The following is a 22013-nucleotide window of genomic DNA, read 5'->3' as shown; positions in this document are numbered from 1 at the left end:
CTGGCCGAGGAGCTGTCTCAATTAGAATCAGCTGGTTTAGTGAACGGTTGGAGCAAATAGTGGACTTTTACTGAAGCCGGACTTTTACACCTCTGTGTAAAACCTTTGGCCAGGGGTGGCCATATGACCTAATGTCACTGTATAGGTGAGACCTATCTTCAGTAGGTTAGAATGTAAAGCCCTGAAGAAGACCAGGTTGCTGGTCGAAACATGTTGGCTTTTTAATCAATGTGGCCATTATAATAAAGGCTTTCTAAACTAATCCTCCCTCGTCCTTATCCTCCTTGGAGTGCCTGGATTGCTCTTTATCGGATCATGGAATGAATCTTTGTAAGTGTATTTACGTGTATGTTTCTCTCTGTGTGTATGTGTGTGTGTGTGTGTGTGTGTGTGTGTGTGTGTGTGTGTGTGTGTGTGTGTGTGAGAGAGAGAGGGGGGGGGGGGAGAGAAATTCGTCATGTCTGTCTATATTTGCATTAGAATGTTTTTCCTTTGAAATTGTGGGCCTTGTAGTCGAGGTTGAGCACACCGGTAAACCAAACAGAATTACGGTACCTTACCTTCTTTCTTACACTCTGACAACTGTTTGCAGTAGCATCCCCTGCATCAAATGTCACTTTCATTATAAAGTGAGCACCACAGCACTGAAAAAGGCTGCGTCTTGTTCCTTTCATTAAATCCCAAAATAACCTGCGCCATTTAGATTTCATGATATGAATCGTGACGAATCAACGTGGCACTGATTCTACAGCACCAGACCGAGCACAGATTTCACCTTGACCCCTTCAAAGGGCTCTACTCCCCCCACCCCCCACACCTCTCTTTTCCAAAAACCACCACTCATTCAGCACTGACGTGGTGTGACGGACTGAGGTGGACATGTTGTGACAGTGATCCATTACCGGCTGGTGTGGCGGACTAGATCGCTGTCTCACCACAGGGTGCACTGACACATTCGTCCGTTGGGTGAACTCTGCCAGAGTAGTGCCAGCGGAGGGGGGACCTCCCTTAGACTCTCTCTCTCTCTCTCTCTCTCTCTCTCTATCTCTCCTCTCTCTCTCTCTCTGTCCAGCTCTGCCCAGCCCTCTGGATGTGACCCTAGGGGGGAGGGAAATGGAAGGGAGCCGTCAGCAGAGCACTGACACGCGGCTGCCTGCTCACCAGAGCTCTAAGACTGGGTGTTGTGTAAAGGAGAGAAGTGTTGGAAAAAAAAACAGAAGATGCCATCCAAAAACAAGGGCAGATGCCAAGTCCTGTCCTGTTGCAAAGCATCTCTCCCATTCTGATAGAAACACCTCTCTCTCTCTCTCTCTCTTTCCCTCCCTCTCTCTCTTTCCCTCTCTCTCACTCTCCCCCTCTTTCTCCCTCTCTCTCTGAGTGTCTGTCTGTCTTTCTCTCTCACACTCTCTCTCACACACACACACACACACACACTTACACGTACACCCACACACATACACACATGCAGGCAAATACACAGTACACACACACATATACACACACACTCTTTCCCACACATCCCTGCTTTGCGCTGATAAAGGCAATGCCAAGTGCTGAGAGGTAAACATTTAGTCAGACCAAAGGAAAATGGCCTGGCGTAGATGTACTACCTCAAACAAAAAGAGGTTACATACATTAAAATTGTCATATTGGAGTCAAATATTGGTTCTTCTAAATTGTCATCATTCAGAACTGTCCCCAGGGGAACACAATTTCACCATTCAGCATTACATACAATTTTAAACAACATTCGGAGACCATCAGATGGTTGTGATGGTTTGTGCTGTGGTTTTGTGTTATCACAAAATAAATTCTATATAGTGATATATTATTTGTATATCCAAGTAGCCTTACATGGATATGTTATACCGTGCTATGGATATGCTGTATCTGGATGGATGGATATGGATATGCTATATTCTGTATCTAAAGGGAAAAGATTGGTATTGCAATTACTACTGAACACATAATTTCCATTGAATTGCTGTTGAATTCAGAATAACTTTATCCCTGACATGATCACTGTTTTGTGTCTAACCCAAGATCTCAGACAAGGTTATCACATCGTAGCCGACTAACACCTCACACCCCTGCTGTTTTGATAACAGCACATGAATATCAGCCTTTGCGTATGAACTTGTGTAGCCAGTGCAAACACATCCACGACAGTGGAGCCAACCATTCAATTACCCCGGCCTCAACAGCATTCATCAAAGTCAAAGTCAGCACGTTCAAGAAACAACGAAAAACTATCAGAATGGATGAAGGTAAAGCTGAACCTGCTGTCATCACCGAGTACATCTCGGCAGCATTTCTGCTCGAATAAACACTGCATGCTGGCACATCTTATTTATTCATCTCCACCACCCCCCACCTCCCCCTACACACACACACACACGAACACACACACACACACACACACACACACACACACACCCGCCTCTCTCTAAATCATGTGATTCAGCTCGCCCTGGGATGTTTTTGACCTCCAAGGGTGTGCCCATCTCCATATACTCCACACAAGGAGTCGCAGACAGGATTTGGAGCATTCCCAAGCCCCCAGCTGAGACCAATTTTTTAGGGGAAAGGAGCTCACAAGTTAGGAAAACAAAGCTCAGTGGGGATGAACGCAGCCTCAGGATTTGGAGGGGAGATGCTTTAGTCAGAGAGATGAACACCTCACCATTAACAGCCACACTGGCTGGGAATGTGTGAATGAATAGAATGGAATATTTTCATGGCTTGGTTCACCGAGCGTTTTTCTCATGTAATTTCAGCCGTAACTTACACAGCTGAGTGGTTACAGTGGAAATATTTTTTGGTGTGTGGTAGAAATAAACCAAGAGAGGTGTGCAGTTTGGTTTGCACCGAGAGAAGGAAAGGTGAAACTAATCCTTCAACAAGCACAATAAAACGCAACCCTTTAGAATAATGACATAAACAGACATATAGAGAGGAAACCTAAGAGACCCTAATTGGACAATACAAGTTGTCCTTTTGTTCATTTCCCCATTCATCTGTGAAAAAGCAATGCCTTTATTTATTTATTTCCTCTCTACAAGGGCGCCTTATCCAGTTGAGAGTGAATGCTCTTCATTATCTAACACAGAGGGAGGGAAGTCAAAGCAGACTGCTCTCTGAGCCCGCTCGGGTCTCGTGTTTATTTAACCCGTCAACTGGAACACACAACGGTCGGCAAAGATGCATTTTGTTCACTGCAGAGCCACAGAGAAGGGGAGCCATCCAAAAATGACCACAGCACCACTGTGTGGATACAGGTGGAACTCTTCTGACCAGCAGCAGCATTAACAGGCAACAATGAGGAGAACCAACGTCAACACGCATGAGTCATGCAGGAGGACTCTGACTAATTTGATGATTTATGCATAAGTGTGATGACAGAAGAAGATAATTGACAATATCTGTTCTTACTTCTGTAGCTTCAAGTACAGAATTTGAGTCACGTTCAGGCCATCTTGATGATACACAATAAAAATAAAAATAAACTTGCTTTATGAAATAGCTTTGAGAATGACCTTGCTCTATGAGCAAGGTTGAGAGGTTTCAGAAATGACAACCACACAACATACAGTATGCAGTCTTAAATCAGACATCCATAATGTAAAAGTACGTAATTGATCATATAAAATGCTTACAATTAACATGGGCCTCCACAACTTTAGCTGAATGTTCATAACGGCAGTAATAAACATGTCTCAAGTAGCACAGTGCATTCTTTTGCATGTTTTAAAAGTCATTACAGACATCATTGATGATCTCAGTGTCATGATCATAACGAGTCTACCATCATTCCTTATGGTGTCTGCTTTATACAAACATGTTTTAATCATGTCCATGTTTTCATGTGCTTAACTACAAATGTTCAATAACATTGCCAAATGTTTGTTCACTGTTTTGATACCTTATAAGCATGTCACAAAGCCACAGAAACACACTTATCATGATTGATGCATTACAGAAACTTACTTTAAAGAGAGTGTTACCCTCATTCCTAAAGTCTTCCTCACTTCATTTGAGTGATGCTCTACAAAGTCTCTCCTCACAGTGACACCACTTTATTACACTGACCATATTTGGAGGCACATCATTCTACAGACAGTCTCCTCCTCCCATCCTTCTCTCTCTCTCTCTCTCTCTCTCTCTCTCTCTCCCTGTCTTTCTCTCCCTATCGCTACGCTTCAACCTTGGGGCAACTACAAGAATGTTAATGACTTCTTTTCAAGGGGGTAATCACGGTCCACTCCATCATCATTAGCATCAAATTAGTCTCCATTCTGATAAGACCACTGGGGAGCCCACTGTTTGAGAGAGTGGGTGGGAACATAAAATGATTATCAGCTTTTCTAATCAATAAAGTTGCTTCTGGCATCATTCTGTTTCCTGTTACAAGAGGCCACATTTCAAAAAAGCATTCCTCATGTCCAAATGTCTAAGAGTACATACTACATAATGGCACTGGAATTCTAATGCCCTTGAACTTCGGATTCAGGTTTGTTATACAGATATTGTCGGTATATATATATTTGGATAACACTTTACGTTGCATCCCAGAAAAAGAACATGTTTTATGCATTGTAATTTCAAATTGGTTTGATATTGTTTTAATTATAATAAAAAAACAAAAAGAACAAAGTTATTATAAAGCTAATATAAGCTTTAGATACTTCCCGTTGACCTCTTTTTGATGGTAATAAGTGCAATACCAATATTCAGAAATGCTGTGGACTCCAATAACAGTAACATTTTATGATAATAATGAGAACTGTGTTGTCCCTTGGGCCTTGATTTTGATTGAGAGACATGGTCGCCAGATGTTCTGTATGTGTAACTTAATTACACCATACAACCCTGAACAAAGTCACAAATGAGCCTTGGTTGCTGCCTCATTGGTTCAGCTTGTAAAAGTAAATTTATGGGACTTACGTCAGGGAGAGAGCTGAAGTTGACTAGACTAATTGAGGAGTTTAGACTAATTGAATTTGCATCTATTTATATTGCATTGACTAGTTGTCACTGACTCAGTATGGCCCAATTCACTGAGGGGCTATTGGGCATTTAACAGTTAAAGTCACTCCTACACACATCTAAGTAGATTACTGATGCTAATGCTAATATCTGGTTAAAGGGGAGAATATCTATGCCCCAACATTGAAGGTTATAAGAGTAGAGGCATGCATCACACTCAAAAAGATATCTTAAATGTGTTAGATTTATTTTACCTGTGCACCTAAACAACACAAAGGGCATTTAGGTTCAGGCCCTGAATCTAAACTGCAGTGACCTATCAGCTTGTTGCCCAGTTACCATGGTTTGCCTGGTGCCATTTGCTTTTTGTTTTCCCTTACACAACAGCGATTCCAACATCAGTTATTTTTAAACCTGAGGATGCTCTCGACGTGAGAACACTTGTTGATGTTATGCTCTGTGATGTAAGTAGGCCTGTATGTTTCAGCCACACAAACACAGGGTCAAACATGCTTTGCCACATCAAGGTATCTGCTCTATAAATCGTACAGTGAGCATGCAACATTTATGCCCACTACTGTATAGTGAACTTCACAATGGAGTGTTTAAATCAAGTTTTTCAAGTGCAGAACATAACAGGCGTCCAATCCTTTAAAGATTCTACAAGATTCCTTTTCATGTCTATCTCACCAGCCGGCTGTCCCAAAGCAGATTGCCCTGCTCAAGGTTGCTTCCTGCTGAAGGGGAGTTTTCACTAGCAGCCATCGCCTTAGTGCTTGCTCAGAGAGGCTCAGGCTCTGGGCTCTATGAAGCACCTTGAAACATTTGCAGTTGTTTTGGCAGAAGAAAAATACAATTTTCATGAATCGAATTGTCTAAAGGCTAAAGTGAAGTGAAGATTATAATTAAAAATGATATAATTCAGCCAAACACAGCAGCACTCAGCTGAGGCACATGACAGCTGTTTAGAATCAGTGAATGGTAAGTGTTGACAGTAATACATATTTGCTCAGGGGTTTTGGTAGGAGGAAGAGCACACGGGGATATCAGGAGAGAATGTGTGGGAAGCTGATTTTACATATCCTTGGACATATATCCTTGAAAGTCTTTCAACCCTGTTAGAAAGATTAAGACCTATCTGTGTTTCAATTAAGATGTTTATTCCTTGATGTTCTGGTTAAAATAAGGGGCACTCATGGATGTGGTACTGGTGTTAATGTTGATAGCTTTGCTCCATTTTGGGAGGAGGTGTGTGTGGGTGGGAGGTGTTGAGTACAGCTCTATCCACACTTACAAACCTGTTACCCCCATTTCATTTATATTTTATATGGTGTTTGGCGCCCTCTGGTGCACAGAAATTTTGAACTGAGTGGGAAGTCTGCTGGTGTTATGACTTAATTAGCTGATTAGAGCACTTCTCAGGTCGACATTTGTATAAATAAATAAATTATTTATTCTAATATTTTGAGATTCTGGATTTTTTATTTCCATGAGCTGTAAACCGTAATCATCAAGATTAGATTAATCAACACTAAAACAAAAAAAGGCTTGAAATATTTCACATGTTTAATGAATCTAGATTATATGACAGTTTCGCTTTTTGAAATAAATTACAGAAAAAACATGAACTCTTCCATGATATTCTAATTTTTGAGATGCATCCGTATATCAGAGGACATTCCCCTGGACTTTAAATGGTAGCTTTTCATTTCTTATAACATATATGTAGTAAATGCACATGATATACTGATTTAACTTCATTCTGGACTCTCACATATAAATCACAGAACAAATTTTGAGTCATACTCACATTTAATCAACTGTACAGACACACCTTGCATCGATGTGAACATAATCTGCATGCAATGACAAAGAAACACAACTTACACATACACATAAAAGACACAGAAAAGAGGATGATCTTCATATGAAGACATCTGTTGGGATTCACTTTAAATATCAGTACACACATTACCACACTACATTTGGAAGAAAGGTTGTTTTACCATCCCATGGCACATATAAGAAAATATGAAGGTCGCTTGGCAAATAAAACTGCATAACACCAGGATTCCACCTTATTGGCATTCCACATTCCACAACTTTCATATACAGTAATATTTCTCATGTGGGCTGTTCTTAATTTTGTTAAGAACAGCCCATATGAGAAGTATTTAAACATGAGAGCCAGGCTTTGAAAAAGAAACATGACAATAACAAAAAATGACAAAATAGCAAAATTACATTCATAGAACTACAGGAAAAGGCATTCAACATTGATGTAACATAAAAATAAACTTTATAAATAAATCATTTTCAGTGTACACTGACTAGATATATTTGATTTAATTTCTGAAACAGAGCTTTCTCACATTTTATCTTTAATCTTAAATATCTGTAATAATATTTGCCACATTTTTGACATTGTAGTCTATGAGAACATATTACAGAATATGGAAAGATCAATACATTAATAGTACACTTAACAATCTGTCCCATTCACACCAAGGGGTCACACTTGCTCTGGAGGCTCCAATACATACTATGAGTGATGACACTGATGACTTATGGCATTTACTTTCTGTTTGCCTTGTAGGTTATTCTATACGCTGTAACAGACAAGTACACACTCAGTAGAGGAATGATAGCCGTTTTTAACTGGTAGCAAACTTAACCTTGGGCCCCTGAGGATCCTTCAGGAAGGACAGAGCCATCAGAGCTTTCTGGTGCCCTATGGCAACAACATCCATACAGTAACTCAACTGCCTGCTCACAGCTAGCTCCTTGTACAGGGAGCCCAACCACCACTCCTTTAATGTATGATGAAAGTGTGCGGCACAGCTTGGGGGGACTGCACATCAAACTCAAAAGGTAGGCCCAGCAGCACACGTGCACGTTTCCCAGCAAACTACTGATGACGGCAACCACTGACACAACAACAGAGCAGAGAAGAGCAGCAGGTCTCAAGCAATACATCATCAGGGGGGAGGAGACACACAAGAGAAAGGACCAGTGTGATTGTGTGTGTGTGTGTGTGTGTGTGTGTGTGGGGGAGGGGGGGTCACGGTGAAATGAGGGTCAGGAACGGGAGATAGGGATACTGGAGGGAGAGGGAGTGGGGTTAATGCTTGGAGTCACGAGGGTAGAACTCGGCCAGAGTGCTCTGAGGGATCCTCTTTAGCATCTCCTTGGGGAAGATCCTCATCAGCTGCCAGCCAATGTCCAGCGTCTCATACACAGTGCGGTTCTCATAGGCCCCTGGAGTCACACACACAAACACAAACACAGACACACACACACACAAAGCAGAACAACAGAGGAACATGCCATTATCCAATTAAGTAAAACAAACAAGGAACATTCAGACGAACACCAATTCATTCATCGCCCATCATTTGGCATCTCAATAGTTTAGATTCATTTGTTTCTGTATTTGGATTTTTGTTGATTGCATAAGTCTTCAGTTCTGACAGGATATGATTTCCTGAGTTTTCTCTGCCTGTTGTAAATAATTTTACCTTGTGTCTTTTATACTTTTCTACTCAATAAAAAATACTGATTCTAAAAGAAGTTGAGATTAATTGAACATTGTCACATGCTGTTTCCCGCCGCAGATATTTCACCTCTAATCACAAGTAATTGATTTCATTTACATTCCATGGACTCTCATTGCTAGTCTCTTCTTGTCTGAATATGACATAAAAAAAATCTCTTCAAGAGATTTTAATTCTCAGTTTAAAGGCACACTATGCAGGTTTTTTAGCTTAATATGCAAGTTTTTTAGCTTAATTTACCTTCATTTAACAGCTTCAGAGTCATTGGAATGGTTATATGACTTTTTTTGGGTTGAATGGTGGCCGTGTCGCTTCCCCCTAGCACCTGTGAGCGGAAAAACCACCCTTGCAACTGTGGGCCGGCGGGCCGACGGCCTCAGTGTCAGGAAGTATAACGAGTGTAGCGAATTGCTTTACTGCATTCAAATACACATACACGCCAGGCACCGGCTAGAAAAAGGTAGCGATGGAGTTTCTCAGACATTCGTCATGACAAAGCCAGCGAAAAAGAAGCAAAAACCGAGAAAACAGTAAGGAAATTGCCAATACTGCATAGTTTACCTTTAAATTACTCGATTTTATACCACTTTTGCAACTGGCATACATCAGCTCTACCGTGGTACTGGTCCCTAGCCACCTGCTACTGCACTGACAAGAAGTAAAAATGTGAACAGATTGTGCACATCTGCTGTCTCTGAATGAGTAAATCCTGTTAATCCAGATAATGAATTATTTTATGTCTTTAATACCATCATAAAGGGGTGGGGGGAAAGGGGAAACTCTGAGCAAAAAACAAAGACGTTAAATATGACATTTTATCAGTCTAATTTCTTACATTACATCCTAACACTATACTTGATGTGTGCACCACATAGTGATTTAATTCTTCAAATTAATAACTTGTAGAGAGGTTGAAATTTGCAACCATGTCCAGTTCTCAGCGTACCACTGCCCGTCCCAGCTCCTTACCCTGAGCAATGAAGTTCTTTTCAAATTTATGCAGAAACTCCAGGTAAAGCAAGTCGTCAGCAGTCAGCGCCTCCTCTCCCACCACAGCCTTCATAGCCTGCACATCTTTCCCGATGGCATAGCAAGCATACTGCCAAATGAGTAGAGAGTGGGTTGAGTCTAATAGCAATTACATGTTCTAGAACCAGTGGTGAATGAGAGTCACTTGTGTTTAATGTTTCCATTTGTTAGCAAATGTGAATGCACCACAGGGATTCCCCTCCAAGAGCTACTGTAAATACTACAACCGAGCAGTTTCCATTACATCTGATTTTGTCATTTGATTATTATAGACTACATTTCAAATTACAATACTGTGTTTTGTTTTGCAACACACATTTGGATCTACACTGTTCTAAATTAGCATGAATTCGCATCAGTGACAGGCATGAGCAAGACAACACAAACACAAAACAAACTCTTCTACTCCAATCTCCATCACCGATGCCCTTCTGCAATTAAAGCTGTGTACATTAAGCCAGACACATACAATATCATGCAGATGTGTTTGCCAGCAGTAAAACTATGCATCATGGTATGTTTTGGATCTATCAAAATGAAGAACCACCAATTCACAGAGGAAGTGACAATTCTAACCATTTTAAGTTACCAATTCTAGATAACTATGCACATATAATATAGCCATAACACTAAACACTTTCCTTTGCCCCTGTGTGTTTTGTATTAAACCTGAGGTAATATAAATTAGATATAATGTAAAGTAAATCAACAGGAGATGTGGAAACCCACATGTGGAAAATAATTGTGGAAGATGTGGGAAGTATGTCTGCATACCTGGGGCGCATTTCCCAAAACCATAGTTGCTAACTAAGTTAGCAACTTTGTTGGTTGCAATGCAATTTCCCATTGCCAACCAACTAAGTTAGCAGGTTAGCAACTATGGTTTTGGGAAACGCACCCCTGCACGAGATCTTTACCAACATGTTAAGAGGGTTAGGAACGGGAGATGGAGGGTAATATAAGAAGGTTAGCACTAACCAGCTGATTTGACACATCAGCATGATCTTTGCGTGTCATTCCTTCGCCAATGGCGGACTTCATCAGTCGAGAAAGAGAGGGAAGCACATTGATAGGAGGATAGATCTGGAATAGAAAAAAAAATACACTTTGAGTTGGATGGAGAAGACTTACTAAAGACCAAAGATCTTAGTGCACAGCACTCTAGAATCTTTGCCACAGACTTCCAACTTCATTCAACTGCAAAGAGGCAGTTGACTGACCTGTCTGTTGTGCAGCTGCCTGTCCACATAGATCTGACCCTCTGTGATGTAGCCAGTCAAATCAGGGATGGGATGCGTGATATCTGGGAACCACAGAATGAGAGAGATTCAGTGAGATAGGTAGAGCCTGCTGGCAGAAGTCCATTAACCACTGCTTCAACCCTTCGGCTGAGTTTGCTCCCTCCATCCGGGCCTCACCGTCGTTTGGCATGGTGAGAATAGGGATCTGCGTGATGGAGCCGTTGCGTCCCTCCACGCGTCCGGCTCGCTCGTAGATGGTGGCCAGATCTGTGTACATGTAGCCGGGGAAACCCCTCCTGCCTGGCACCTCCTCTCTGGCCGCAGACACCTGGAGAGGGGAGAGGAGCATTGGACACATGGGTCAACCTCAAGGAGGAGCCGCTGGTCCAAGCAGCAGAGGGAAGGTTTAGAGCTTGAAGGGAGGGGAGAGGGACCCAAGCTTACCTCACGCAAGGCCTCGGCGTAGGAGCTCATGTCGGTTAGGATGACCAGGACGTGTTTCTCACACTGGTAGGCCAAGAACTCGGCTGAGGTCAGTGCCAAGCGTGGAGTGATGATGCGCTCGATCCTGCAGGCGGAAAACACTTACAGTTATGCACAGGTTGTTTCACCAAAAGCAACTTCCGGCACATTTCACAAGTGTGTGACCAGGTGAATCAAGACCATGAATTCAGTTAATACCAGTACTCATCACACAAAAAAGCTATAAACAGAACACAAATTTACAGAGATGATCTTGGAGCTCTTACGTGGGGTCATTAGCCAGATTTAAGAAGAGGCAAACATTGTCCATGGAGCCATTCTCCTCAAAGTCAGACTTGAAAAATCTGGCAGTCTCCATGTTGACCTGGGATTAAGACAACATAATGAGTCTGTGTGCTCTGAAAGGCCTGCACACACTGGTTTTCTACTATCTCTTTCTGACAAATAATTGATATCAACATGCATAATGATCAATTCAAGCTATTGAAAATAAGAGTCCATTGAAAATAAGTGAAATGTGACTTTGACCAACATAAGCATTCAATTAACAGATGGGTATATGTTGCTCTTAACTGTGATTATCTCCTAAACATGTCAAAGACTGAATGCTTTGATATCACTTACCCCCATGGCAGCAAACACAATGGCAAAGTTCTCTTCACTGTAGTCCATTACATCTTTGGATTTCTTCACAAGCCCAGCCTGACGACAGATCTGGGCAGCAATCTGATGATATAAACAGCCACAGAATTAATACTTACACTAAACTAAAGGACACCACACACACACCACACCACAGCACAACACAGAAATGAAACTCATTAGAAGAGGGAAAGGCAAAAACCACTTGACAAGACAATGGTCTAGTATAACCTACAATGAGTTGCTTTCAACCATTATTAATAGGCTGCTTTAGAGGTTTAGAAACACAGCAAGAGGATTTCTGAGCCACAAGGAACCATCTACAGGGTCAATCAGATTACCATACCTGTCCTTAAACAGGACCTAGTGAAGGCTGAGGGCAGAAAAGGTCACTTTATCAGAATCAAACTTCCTTGGCTGAGCTTGTTTTTACTGCTATGTATGTGTATGCTGACCTCCATGTAGTTAGTTATTACAGTTTATGAGGAATGATACAGTCACTACTGCAGAGTTTCTTCCTTCCTCTGTGTAAGTATACACATCAATTAAACTGAATCTAAAATATCTAGTCATCTGGAATTACTATAATACAACTTTTCAGTTTTGTTTGTGGGAAATCAAGAAGTAGCTGAATATCTGACTTGGAAATTGACCATGTTAACAACTAACAACAAATAACTTAAATGCAATTATTGTAATTATTTCAAATGTAATAAGTACAGAAATACTCAATATATCCACAAAGAATTATCAGTGTATTAACAAATATCTTTTAAAACCGTGTGAAAGGAATGTGTTGTTCAGACCTCGTTGTGGGGCAGGCCAGCGGCTGAGAAGATTGGGATCTTCTGTCCACGGGCGATGCTGTTCATGCCATCAATAGCAGAGATACCCGTCTGGATCATCTCCTCGGGATAGATACGGCACTGAGGGTTGATGGGCTGGCCTTTGGGCATAAACAAGCACCATCTAAATTGTTACAGATTATAACTTACAAAGCTATGTGTCAAACCAGTGTATAAAGGTATTTTAATGTAGATTAGTGTACATGACAAAATGGTGGTACATAAAACTGAATTTGTGTATGTTAAAACCAATCTACTGTATGATGGATCATAAACAATCAAACTAACCAAATTAGCATTATCAGCTAAATCAACATTATGCATTTAAAACCAAGATCCTGTATTAAGCATCATACCCATGATATCTAAGTAATCTTCTGCCATGACTGCAGGGCCACGGTCGATGGGCTTGCCTGACCCATTGAACACCCGACCTGCAGGAAAGCTAAAAGTTAGTCAAAGGAACAGTCAAAAAAAGTAATTCAACCCATTACTAATCCAATGCAGAAACTTACCAAGCATATCCTCTGACACTGGTGTGCGCAGGATGTCACCGGTAAACTCACAACTGGTCTTCTTGGCATCAATACCAGAGGTTCCCTCAAATACCTGCACCGGAGGAGAAATCAAACCATTTCAGGGAAATATTGCAGTTCCATTGAAATTCCATACTATGAAAGAGTTGTTTGTATTAGAGTATTAGAAAGTTTGTCAGGTCACACTCTCACCTGCACGACAGCCTTTGATCCTGTAACCTCCAGCACCTGCCCACTCCTCTTGGTCCCATCAGGGAGGGTGAGATGCACAATCTCTGCATACCTAGGGAACTACAACACAACAATGCTGGAATGAATACATTCACATTAATGAAACAAATAAACAATACTAGCCAAGACTTATCATTTAAGCCACTGCAAATCAGTAGAGTACTAATGGCATACTACACAGTAACAGAGCAACTCAAATAATGGGCGCCATGTTGGAGACCAACGTCAGATGATTCTACAAAGTGACCGTATGGGGCAAATATGCTATGCTGAAATAAATTGCTTATTTTCACCATTAACAGGCATATGTTACCATCAACGCTTGTCAATATATGAAAGGCCCTTACAGAAATATTGGTCTCCTAAAATGGCGCCAATTCGATTCCCTAGTTGGCCAAACTCTCTCTGCACGGTAAGAACAGTAGGCTTTCAGACACTACTGATTTCAGTTAACTCTATGGAATTCCACAATGATTCAGTCTGTTTGAAAAGTGGAAGAACTACACCACTACAACACCATGCAGCCAAAAATGGGTTTCTTTCTATAATTAACTTCTTTAATGAATCATTCTACTGGACTCATGTGACATTCCCATGATGAAAAGCACTAGGGCTCACAGACATGTGACTACTGATCCCTTCCTCTAAAGAGTCTGAGATCTCTTCATCATAGGCTACAACTTTTTTCCACCAGGGCTAGATATGGTATTCAACTGTGTATACAAAAGCACATAGGTCAAGGTTCCCACTCTAAGTAAAATGTAAAATTCCATGACTTTTCCCTGACAAAATAATACATTTCCATGATTTACTATGAATGGTACAATATACTGACCAACGATTTATAGAGCAGCTGCGTAGCGTTCAAGAATCTTTTTTTTAGAGCGGGAGATGAATAAATGGGCATTGAATAAACAAAGTTGGGCTACTGAAGCAAGCAGTAAAGCTAATAACCAGATATACACCAATTCTGCATATCCTGATATTTTGATGACTGATGACTTTGCCCCAAAAATGATAAAATTCCCTGACTTTCCATGTCTGGAATAGACATTCCAAAATTCCATGATTTTCCAGAAATTCCATGACCAGTGGGAACCCTGATAGGTCTATTGTACACATAGAAGTACAGAGATCATTGCAGTTTCATGAAGCCAACTTACATTAAAGCAGAAAAGGGTTAGTAATGCCATAATGTTAGGATCGAGCACTTCATTTATATATTATGGAACCTACCTTAACATTATCCAATATCACCAGAGGACCATTCACTCCAGACACTGTCTTGTATGCTGTAAGCATTCAGAATAAAGCATTTAGTCCAGAACATTTAGTTGTACAGTAACATGAGGTCTACTGTAATTAACACCTGACCAAATAACACCAGTAAAAGACAAAATGCAGATCAGCACGAAGAAGAAGCTTTCATCTGTCTAACCATGATCTGAGGCTTTACTCAAAGGTTAATGAAGATAGAAAACAAACCATCAGGTCACATTCTACACTGCTGTGTAAAGAAAAATCCTTGTCTCAAAGGGAAATTGACCAGAACACAAACAGGCTGGGTCAACCCAGACGAACCTGTTAGCAAATTTGAATTTGGACCTGCAGAGCTAATTCAAGGCTCGCCTGGGCTCACCCAGGCTAAAACACAATGGTTAGGCCTATGGGGTATTTTACTTGACATCATGAAACGCTTGACTTCATCAAGGCCCCAAATCAAATGTATTGACGTTAGCCTATTGCAAGGTCAACATCTACGGGGAACCCTCACGTTACTTCCCCTATGCTAAAAAAATATAGGCCATTTTGCTTTTTTTTGTCAAAACTAGATTAATGTCTAACTGGACTGCTTAACATAATCTGTTAAATAATGGTATTTACGTTACCTGGCTACCGCGAAATAACGTTATGCTACCTGTCTGATGTCAATGTTGGTCTTGTTGCAGGTAGTGTTATGTTATGCTGTCTAACATTTGCTAATGCTATCTTGTTACCAATTAATTTAAGACATAGTTTTGACATCAGCATACGAACGTGACGACCGACATATGCCATGCTAGTTAACACATTATGAGTCTTTCGTGGGAATCACCACATCTTTCACAAGCTAAGGATTTCCATCATATCCTGGATAGCGGTAAAGGTCTGAATAGCTAGTAGCATCTGATGTCACGATATAAATGTACATGTTAGCGGTACTTACTTAGTCGTGGCTGAGAAATATAGTCTCGATTCACGGCGAGCGCATGTTCACGAAAAGCTGCCGTTTTTGAACCTCCAACAGCTGTAGAAAATTCGTTTATGGCACCGCCAACCATTCCCTTGATTGCCTTCATCGCCATGTTAACGCTGCTCTGTCAGTGTCAGCATCGACGAAGTCGTGATGACTACACTGCGCATGTCACAACACACTGCGTGTTCGAACGACCCTTGCGCATTGTCATGGTGCGTGGTGAGCTGACCAAGGTACTGACAGAGAGGATTGAAGCGGTCAGTCATCAAGGATGTTTGGTACTGATATTTTCCAATGACACTAGTATCACTTTGACAATATATTTAATTTTCTGCAGATATAACAATTACAGCAGTCAATACAAGAAAGGAAACAAAGAAACAGTACAAGAGAAGATTTAGGGGTGCCTATGTAGTGTCGCCACTAGATAGAGCCACATAATAAAAAGCAACTCAAATGAAAGAGAGCTTTGCAGCATAAAGTTTGATTATTTCATGAATTACCTTAGAACGCTTTAATGTCCCTACTTTATAAGTGCTGTGTATTTGGATTAATACGGCATATACAATACCTTCAAAATCTCATCTGCACTGGAGCTTAGCTTTACTCCTAAATCATTTGCAGAACATAATAAGCCCATGAATTACTTTCAAACATAATTTTAGGTTGTATATGAACAATAGATCACTGTCAGACATTCAAAACATACAAATGATACAGGATTTGAAACAATAAATATGACTTAACAATATAATGATTTTTTATCTATGTTGACTTAAACATTGTTTTCAATTTCCTTCGTGCATAATCTTGACTTGGCACACACCTATTCCCAGCAGAGAGCAATGCTAAGAGTAAGGCTCTATTGTAGCACTACATACTGGCTATCAGCACATAATCGATGGGAATGTCCCTGCAGTTTTTATTATTTTTTAGCAGAGCAGAGCATTTTCCACATATACTTAAAAAAAAGGTCCAGTTCAGTGACACATGTCAGAAAGCATACATTTACAATTATAGACTTCAATCTGAAATGAATGGACTAAAATCATTGCACAGTACAGAATATTAAGACATACAATTATAACTTGTATCATGGTAATCAGGTCTGGACCCTGTGTTTACGTACATGTTGACCAAGTGCTTTAATTGTTAATGACAACTGATTGTGGGAGAAAAGTAATCAAATATTGATCTACTATATGGCTTCTACAATCTCTTGGTCCCTTTGAAGGAAACCTTGTTTCATTGACCTTTCTTTATGAAATATACCACTATTTCACTCTACCATGACTCTCTACTCTACCAAGAGAGTGAAAGAATGCTCAGGTATAAATATGTAACACATATTCAATAAGAAATCAAAAGGTATTGTGAAAAATCATACATTGCTATTCAAAAGTCTTTCTTTTGATAAAAAAGCATTTAAACATAATGGTCAAACTTTTCTGCCGCCAAAAACTGTGTATTGTTTTTGTATCATCTGTGTCCATCCATGAGCAAACAGTACATCAGGCCACTTTGTAAGTTGAGGTTCCCATAATGTAGTTAAGCAGGAAGGCACGCAGTATGGCTTCAAAGGAAACATCACCGCAGGTCCAGCACCGTCACACCAATATCAGTGATGTTGACATGACGGCTATCCTGTAAAAGATGATGAAGTCATACCTCTGTAAAAACTTGTGTGTGAGCATGGCTCAATGTCATATAGATTCGCTACTATATGAGAGAAAAAAGCTTCTACTCCCACTACTGCTACTACTACCACAACCACAATCATCCACATAAAACTACTATGCTGTTACAATCTGCTGATACATTGTCCTGTCATATTGGTAGTAGGAGTAGTGCTAGACAAAAGCAGACAACTATTTCACATCAAGTTAATTTTTTCACAAAAATACTATAAATACTATGACCCAAAAGCCTTAGCCCAGTGGAGCACTATAACAATTGAGAAAACACTACTCACAGTAAACAATGGAGGCTCCTTAGTGTGTGGATGGAATCCTTTCTGTTTGCATGTAGAGATTTCAGTCATGCCATGATCGGTTAATCTGAAATAGCCGGTCCTGCACACAAATTCACATCATAATGTCTCTATCCAGACAAACAAAATCTGTAAACAGATTGACCACTGAGATGAGCACCCAGGACTCACTCATTAAACTTAGGAGAGCAGACGATGGCGATGGACTCCGGTAACATCATCTGATAGGAACAATGAGTATGCAGGTCCACACTAGAAAGAAACGCTGTTTGTGTGGGATGGGTCTGCAAAATAAACCACATACATGTTTTAATTGTGAAGAGACCGCTGTTATCAAACATGAAATAGGAGCAATTCTAACATGAAACATGAAATAGGATCAAGAAATATTTTTTGTTTCTTTTCTGTGGTGGGATTCCAACACTGCTGCTTTCAGGACACAGAGGGTAAAGAGGAGCCCAATTGCAGTGCAGTGTAAAATACAGGGTCTAGGCTGCTGCAGAGGGTGCCAATTTTGGGAGCAGGGTGTTAAAAGGTGGGTGCAGGGTGTGCACGTGAATTATTACATGGATCCAGCCAAGGGTGATGAGGTCGTACTGGTCCTGGATGAGGAAAAGCTCTTCCTCGTTCTCTGTGTCACAGTAATCTGGTCCCCCACACTGCTTGGGCACAATCACGTGAGTCACTGTGAAGGCATTCTTGGTCTGCAAAGTAAATGGACAGATTTAATGGCATGGCATGAAACCATCGTCTCTCCGCCACTATGATTTCGAAAAATCGTGCTAGCGTCTAAACAATGTTTTGCATTAGGAGAAAAAGAAAAGAAAAAACACACACACTCTGAACTGCCCATAGTGCAGTGTCCATGAGTATTGACACATTCCACAAATATGCTTTATTGGTGATCTAACTCATCATCAATATCAACATGTCTGATCACAGGAGAATATTTTGTCAAAATTCTCAGAGTGCGTTCAGCTATGACTTACCAATTTGCCACAAAGAATGCCGCAGGTCTCAATTGATCGGGAGGTGTTGGCATCAGCTAGCTTTAGGAACTTGTGGCACAATTCAGAGGGCACTGCCAGTTGCCTTAAGCCATCAATTTGCCGTAAGCCATCAATGGTCAGACCTGTGAAAACACATAATTGGCTGACAGTATTAATTCTGTGGAATCAATTAAAATCAATATGTTGAGAAATACAATCTATTAGCTTTTACTCAAACTGCTGTTAAAGGCTAGCACATGGTGTTAATAAGCCAGGAACAGAGGTGCCTTACTGTTCCCCGAGATGACTGGGACAGCCGGTTTCAGAGAGCGGTCAAACGTTGGAGCTGGGATTGGAGAGGGGGTGTAGTTGAAAGTGCTCCCAGGACTCTGAGGGGGTGTTGGGTTGACAAAGAGGGCTTGGGGTGGTCCCTGGACATCATCCACCAGGAGAGGTGAGGGCGCAGTGGGGGCAACGGGTGGGTTGAACTCGCGCACGATGCGCTGGCGCTGGTTTTCCAGCTCCTGGCGACGCAGCATCTCCTCGAAGGCCAGCAGTTGCTCCTGCTCACGCTGGCGCTGCTGCAGCTCGGCCTGCTGCTGGCGCTCTGCCTCCAGCTGCTTCTGCCTGGCCAGCTCCCGCGCGTAGGCCTCCTCCTCAGCTTTCTGACCACACGCACACACACACACACACACACACACACACACACACACACACACACACACACACACACACACACACACATGCACACGCACAACCACAAACACACGCACCCCCACAAACACACACAGATGGATTTAGAAATACATTTCCACCAATATTAATATGCTCTCAAATTAGTCCTAACCTTATGGCAACACACTTACAATACTGCTACTCTTATCGACTAAGATTGGAACACTGTTGTGGGGACTATTCCAGGCTATGAACCTCTGGTATAGGGAAATATTTCAGACAAACAATCCAGTTTCTACCGGCCCTGGTAAATTACTCACTTTTCTCACAAGATATTCTGCATAATCTTTATCATATTGTATTAAGAGTTGTTTCTTCAGTTCTTCAGCTTTTGGAAAAGCGATCTCTTTCAGTTTCTGCAGGACAAAAACACATATCAAAGTTAAACTAGATAAAGTTATCCACAAGCTTACATTGTAATTTGGTGATCATGGTAGTGCTACAGTAGCCTACCCTCATGGTCTCCTTCTTTTCTGGTATATTGGCTGTTTTGTAGTCTCGATGTTTGGGAAGTTTTTCGATGAAAAGTCTGAGGCACAGTAAAAATGTTATTGAATATTTAGTTCACAACTATGCAAAAGTTCATTATTTGCATTTTGACGCCTTTTTTGAAGTAGGCCTACCCATGGAAATAAGCACATGACGTCACTTACGTTATATATTTATTGTAGAGAATAAATGCATGCTCCGTGTTCCCTTCATCGGCATAAACACTTGCCATGCGGATCATCTCCATGCCCGATCGGAAATATCGTCGGGGCGGAACATCCTCGTTCACCTCGACCGAACTTCCCATCTTTGTGAGGACACGGACGCGCTCCTCAGGTTGGAGACTGATATCGTTGTGGTCAGACATGGTGAACTAATCAAATACAATATTGATTAGCTATCTTTAAAATCAACCACATCTGTCAAAATCTCAATGTGCACTATAGACGTAATCCATTCATTTCTCAGTTTGTCTGTCACCTCAACTACCACCTCGGCACACCTAGCACACCTGACTTTCAACATATTTGTCTTATATCCACTACTATCTCTCAAGAATGCAGAAATGATCTCTTGGAGTTTTTTTTTATTATTGAAACTGTGCACCATCACTCTAGTTATTCTGCATTGTTTGTAAAGGCACTGGCATCCTGACAATGCAGCTTACGTTATTCCTTTGCATAAAAACGTCAGAAATGAATGGGGAGCATATGTTCCCAGAACTTCCCACAGTCCTATTCACACAGCCCTATGTTCCCTAACCCACCCACCCACACCTCAGACCTAATCCTAACCCCAAACCTAACCTTAGATATGTGGGAACATAGGGCTGTGGAAGTGCTGACCCCAATGAATGTATATCAATTACAATCCAATCGACTACACACATTCGCGTTATATAAATAAATTAGACCCGTCGATAATTCCTTAACTGTTATCTGGTATTACATTGCATAAGTTAATGCACTGATGTCCCACTGATCATCGATTGATAACGCCAGTTTCCTGGCTAATTCAACGTTAGCTAACGTTATGAGTATTAATTGTCATTTTTGGCGTTATCAAGTCAGTTTAATGTTAGCTAATTTGGTTGACTTTATAATTCCGTCATGTCATGTCAAGGGAAGTAATTACACGCTTACGTTATAACGACAACGCTAATCATCTGTTGAATGAATAGACTAAACTTACATTCTGCCCACTTCTGAACAGCTCTCTGAAGAACTAGCATTATATTAGTACTACAGCCAACGCTGTGCTGGAACACTGTCAAGAGCTAGCTATCGCTAATAAACAGACAAGCTAACTTTATCATCTTTAGATAGACAGTAACGTTACTGAGAAAATAGTTACTTAAATTACTCCAGAATGTAAAATCTCACCTTGTTATGAGAGATTTGCCAAAAACGAGCTAAAGATAAGTCATGGTTCCACGATATAATGGCATTTTGCACTTTACACTACTTTCCATAACAGCTTCCAGTTCCTTCCTGGTTAACGCGTGACGTCAAAGATATCTAGATCAGCTGAGCATTAGATCATTGGTCAGGTAGCAGCCAGACGTTATGCAGGCTGCAAAATAACAACTGTTCAATTTTGTGAGATTTTAATCCCTCATTTTAATGAGAACCGCAAAGATGAAAATGAGTTGAATTATCTGCAAACTTGCAGCTCTTCTTGAAACATAGAATTATGGTCGTAGTTGCTAGGCCTAGCCTACTAAAAATATTGGGCCATGAAAGTATAATTTGGGCACTTTGAATCGTCCTACACCCATCTGAGAAACCCGAAACGTTGCACTCAAAAATATGGTTTCCTCAAGAATAAGTTTTCTCATGATGTCCACAGAAGCCAACATATGTCAGACCACACATGCGGTCACAGTCACGTAGTTAGAGTAGTTCGAGTCTCTTTCTCTTTCTCTCTTTCTCTCTCTCTGTCTCTCTGTCACACACACACAGACAAGGAAGGCTGTGGTTCTATAACTGCTTTCATTTTGTGCTGTCAGTCTGTGCATGTCCCATAGC

At 41.0% G+C, this 22013-nt stretch overlaps 2 protein-coding genes across 2 annotated transcripts; both read right to left on the bottom strand.

The window, feature by feature from the left end:
* Positions 1-6538: 6538 nt before the first annotated feature.
* Positions 6539-15929, bottom strand: atp6v1b2 (ATPase H+ transporting V1 subunit B2). The gene is made up of 14 exons (XM_076284576.1): positions 15754-15929; positions 14784-14839; positions 13509-13607; positions 13296-13389; positions 13137-13214; positions 12742-12881; positions 11918-12019; positions 11560-11657; positions 11255-11378; positions 10988-11138; positions 10790-10872; positions 10548-10652; positions 9510-9639; positions 6539-8244 (listed from the first exon to the last, which is right to left on the bottom strand). Exons 1-14 carry the CDS (start codon positions 15890-15892, stop codon positions 8108-8110), a joined length of 1536 nt encoding a protein of 511 aa, XP_076140691.1. The 5' UTR covers positions 15893-15929; the 3' UTR covers positions 6539-8107.
* Positions 15930-16089: 160 nt separating this feature from the next.
* Positions 16090-21481, bottom strand: stambpa (STAM binding protein a). Its single transcript, XM_076284575.1, has 10 exons — positions 21369-21481; positions 20151-20359; positions 19951-20026; positions 19758-19853; positions 19055-19427; positions 18763-18905; positions 18340-18477; positions 17945-18057; positions 17756-17855; positions 16090-17427 (listed from the first exon to the last, which is right to left on the bottom strand). The coding sequence occupies exons 2-10, from the start codon at positions 20351-20353 to the stop codon at positions 17371-17373; spliced, it is 1299 nt and encodes a 432-aa protein (XP_076140690.1). The 5' UTR covers positions 20354-20359; positions 21369-21481; the 3' UTR covers positions 16090-17370.
* Positions 21482-22013: the final 532 nt, after the last annotated feature.

This window comes from Alosa pseudoharengus, unplaced genomic scaffold (genome assembly GCF_046254945.1).
Source record: "Alosa pseudoharengus isolate Yale_2024_CS ecotype anadromous, Long Island Sound unplaced genomic scaffold, YU_APseudo_1.1 YU_APseudo_1.1_scf_14, whole genome shotgun sequence".
NCBI classification, from domain to species: Eukaryota; Metazoa; Chordata; class Actinopteri; order Clupeiformes; family Clupeidae; genus Alosa; species Alosa pseudoharengus.
The sequence above is the reverse complement of the archived record's forward strand: the minus strand, read 5'-3'. Positions and strand labels throughout refer to the sequence as shown.

Excerpts from the sequence above, each read along its gene's own strand:
- stambpa (XM_076284575.1), bottom strand. The coding sequence starts at position 20,353 with ATGTCTGACCACAACGATATCAGTCTCCAACCTGAGGAGCGCGTCCGT. Across the intron at positions 19,428-19,757 it reads CAGAATATCTTGTGAGAAAA|AAAGCTGAGGAGGAGGCCTA; the intron begins GTGAGTAATTTA and ends GCGTGTGGTCAG. Across the intron at positions 18,906-19,054 it reads CCCAGTCATCTCGGGGAACA|GTCTGACCATTGATGGCTTA; the intron begins GTAAGGCACCTC and ends GTGTTTTCACAG.
- atp6v1b2 (XM_076284576.1), bottom strand. The coding sequence starts at position 15,892 with ATGGCGATGAAGGCAATCAAGGGAATGGTTGGCGGTGCCATAAACGAA. Across the intron at positions 13,215-13,295 it reads AGTGTCAGAGGATATGCTTG|GTCGGGTGTTCAATGGGTCA; the intron begins GTAAGTTTCTGC and ends GCTTTCCTGCAG. Across the intron at positions 11,379-11,559 it reads AATCTGGCTAATGACCCCAC|GATCGAGCGCATCATCACTC; the intron begins GTAAGAGCTCCA and ends TTCCGCCTGCAG.